The sequence below is a fragment of the Pygoscelis adeliae genome, unplaced genomic scaffold, assembly GCF_000699105.1.
Source record: "Pygoscelis adeliae isolate BGI_AS28 unplaced genomic scaffold, ASM69910v1 Scaffold874, whole genome shotgun sequence".
Classification (NCBI taxonomy): Eukaryota; Metazoa; Chordata; class Aves; order Sphenisciformes; family Spheniscidae; genus Pygoscelis; species Pygoscelis adeliae.
The window spans coordinates 49,241-51,563 of record NW_008824684.1 but is presented as its reverse complement, the minus strand read 5'-3'; the positions used below and the strand labels follow the sequence as shown (position 1 = coordinate 51,563).

Sequence of the window (2,323 nt, the reverse complement as noted above, 5' to 3'; positions counted from 1 at the left end):
TTGATGATGCAGCGGGGGGGAGCCGACACCTGCAGCACCAGCCGCAGGGGAGCGTCCACAGCGGGACTCTGGGGAGGGCAGGTGAGCAGGAGGCACAGAGCTGGGCAGGGCTGTGCTCTGCCCCAGGGGCTCCCCTGTGCCTCCCGCCCCGGCCAGGTGCTTCTCTCACCAGCATGAAGATGGTCCCGAAGAAGGTGGCTCTCAGCAAAACCTCCAGGTCCTTGGGCACCTGCAGGGAGGACAAACCACCGGACGATAAGCGAAGAGTTGCTGTTGATCCCAGCAGAGCTGCTCCCTGGATGGCACCTCCTCTGTTCTGCGGGCAGAGCCCAGCCCTCCCTCCTGCCTGGCAGCAGGCCCCTGCCCACAGAGAGCTGCCTGTGCACAGCCGGGTGACTGGCACTGCCTACCTTCTCCCCCTGGAGCTCTATGGCCAGCACACCCGCCTGGAAGTACGCGTGCATGGCCGAGTCAAAGAAGTACTCAGAGAAAGCGACGTAGACCATGCGCTCGGTCTCCTTGATCACCGGCTCCACCGCGTGGTTCTCCAGCTCCTGGTTCTCTCTTGCACGGGGGAAGAACATGCCCTGGGCCGAGAACAGGAGACATTTCTGCAGCCATAGCGCAGCCCACCCCGCTCGCTCTGTGGTGCCCAGCATGCAGGCTGGCACAGCTGTTCCCATGGGGACTGTGGGAGGGTCGGCAGGGCAGGATCCAGTGTTCACCTTGAAGTCTAGGTCAAGGGTGTCCGTGGAGACGGCCGGATCCCGCAGGAGGGAGTAGTCAATCCCAATGTGCTCATCCACATAGTTCCTCACTGCCAGGGAAGATGTGCTGTCGTGACCAAGCTTGCGGGCTGCCTGGCAGCCCGATGCCCAGCTCTGCCCTCCCCACAGTGCGTGGGGTCAGGTCCCTTCCCCCAGGGCACCACTCACCCGGCACCGTGTCCAGCACTGAGTTCAGCAGCACCAGGCTGGCGTGCTCCAGGGATGGGCAGATCTGAAAGGCAAGGGGCCGGGCTAAGAGGAGCATTGCTCCAGGTGCAGATGAGGACCTGGACCCTCTTCCCGCTGCGGGGCAGGGCAAGGCCAGGCTCCCCTGTGCTCCATTGCCTGTCATACCTGCTGGCTGAGGAGGAAGCGCATCCCTGTGACAATGAAGGTGCTCAGGAACTCATAGATCTTCCTGCAGGACACAACAGCAGCTCTGCGGCTGCCTGCCTTCCCCTGCAGCTCCAGCCCTGCCCCTCCATCCCCATGCGAGCACACAGCCTGGGCTGGGGAAGTCCCAAGGGTGCAGAAAGGGGGGCCGGGGAGCCAGGCGCAGGCGGAGCTGGCCCGGCAGAGGGACAGGGCTGCTGCAGTGGGGTTGGGTGTACCTGAGTGTGCCGGAGAAGCCCGCATGCATTCTGGCAATGGAGGCGTTGCAGGTGATGTTAGAGATCTTCAGGCGCCCAGCCTCATCCTTGGCCAGCTGCAGCACTGTGCGGATGTGGACACCATCCGCAGAGGCATTGATGGACCCGATGTCATAGCTGAAAGCGAGGAGAGCAGATGAGAGGAGCACACAGCTCCTACCAGCTGCAGGGCAGGACAGCGAGGCACCCAGCGGGCATGGCCAAGCAGTGGCTGTGGCCCAGCCACGGGGTAGGCTGGTGCCCGGGGGAGCAGGAGGGGGAGGTAGCTCACAAGAACCAGTAGAGCAGCTGTCTCCGGAAGCGCAGGCTGATGGAGGCATTGTTGATGTTGAAGACAAGGTGCTGCTGAGGCTGGAAGTACAGGTCGGAAAATGCCAGCTGCAGGTCCACCACCTTGACCCTGCAGGGGAAGGGATACAGAGATGGTTGGACGGACAGATGGACGCGGGGAGCCGTGTGCGTGGGGAGCGGGCAGCACTCACTGGCTGATGTTGTAGTGGAACTGCCCCTCCTTCCCGTGCAGGTCTGACACCGTGATGTTCTGTAGCTCCTGCTCCACGAAGCGCAGCCCCTCCTGCTTAACTGCAAAGCAAAGCAAGCCTGGGCTGGCCACCGCCAGGCTCTGCTGTTTTCCCCCCAGCCAGTCCCCCAGCTCCTCTCCAGCCGTCCCACGTGCAGGCAGAGCCTTACCCGGGTGCAGACCCCAGGAGCAGCGTCCCAACCTGCCTCTTACCCAGGCCCCAGGAGCAGGGTCCCATCCGGCCCCTTACCCAGGTCCAGCCCCTTGGAGGTAATCCGGATCTTGCAGCCAGGTGGGCTGTGTGAGGCCATGACCAGCCAGGGCAGGAGGAGGAGGAGGAGGAGGCGGCGGCTGGCGGCAGCCATCTCACACCTGGAGGCAGAGGG

At 63.8% G+C, this 2,323-nt stretch overlaps 1 protein-coding gene across 1 annotated transcript in view; it reads right to left on the bottom strand.

Annotated features, from left to right (window-relative positions):
* Positions 1 to 2,302, bottom strand: part of PLTP (phospholipid transfer protein) — a 4,282-nt gene extending 1,980 nt beyond the window's left edge. The window contains 10 exon segments of the mRNA XM_009323163.1: positions 1 to 68; positions 170 to 229; positions 411 to 587; positions 726 to 817; positions 936 to 999; positions 1,122 to 1,185; positions 1,379 to 1,534; positions 1,689 to 1,817; positions 1,900 to 1,999; positions 2,188 to 2,302. Coding sequence (XP_009321438.1) covers positions 1 to 68; positions 170 to 229; positions 411 to 587; positions 726 to 817; positions 936 to 999; positions 1,122 to 1,185; positions 1,379 to 1,534; positions 1,689 to 1,817; positions 1,900 to 1,999; positions 2,188 to 2,302 — 1,025 coding nt within the window.
* Between the last annotated feature and the right edge of the window lie 21 nt (positions 2,303 to 2,323).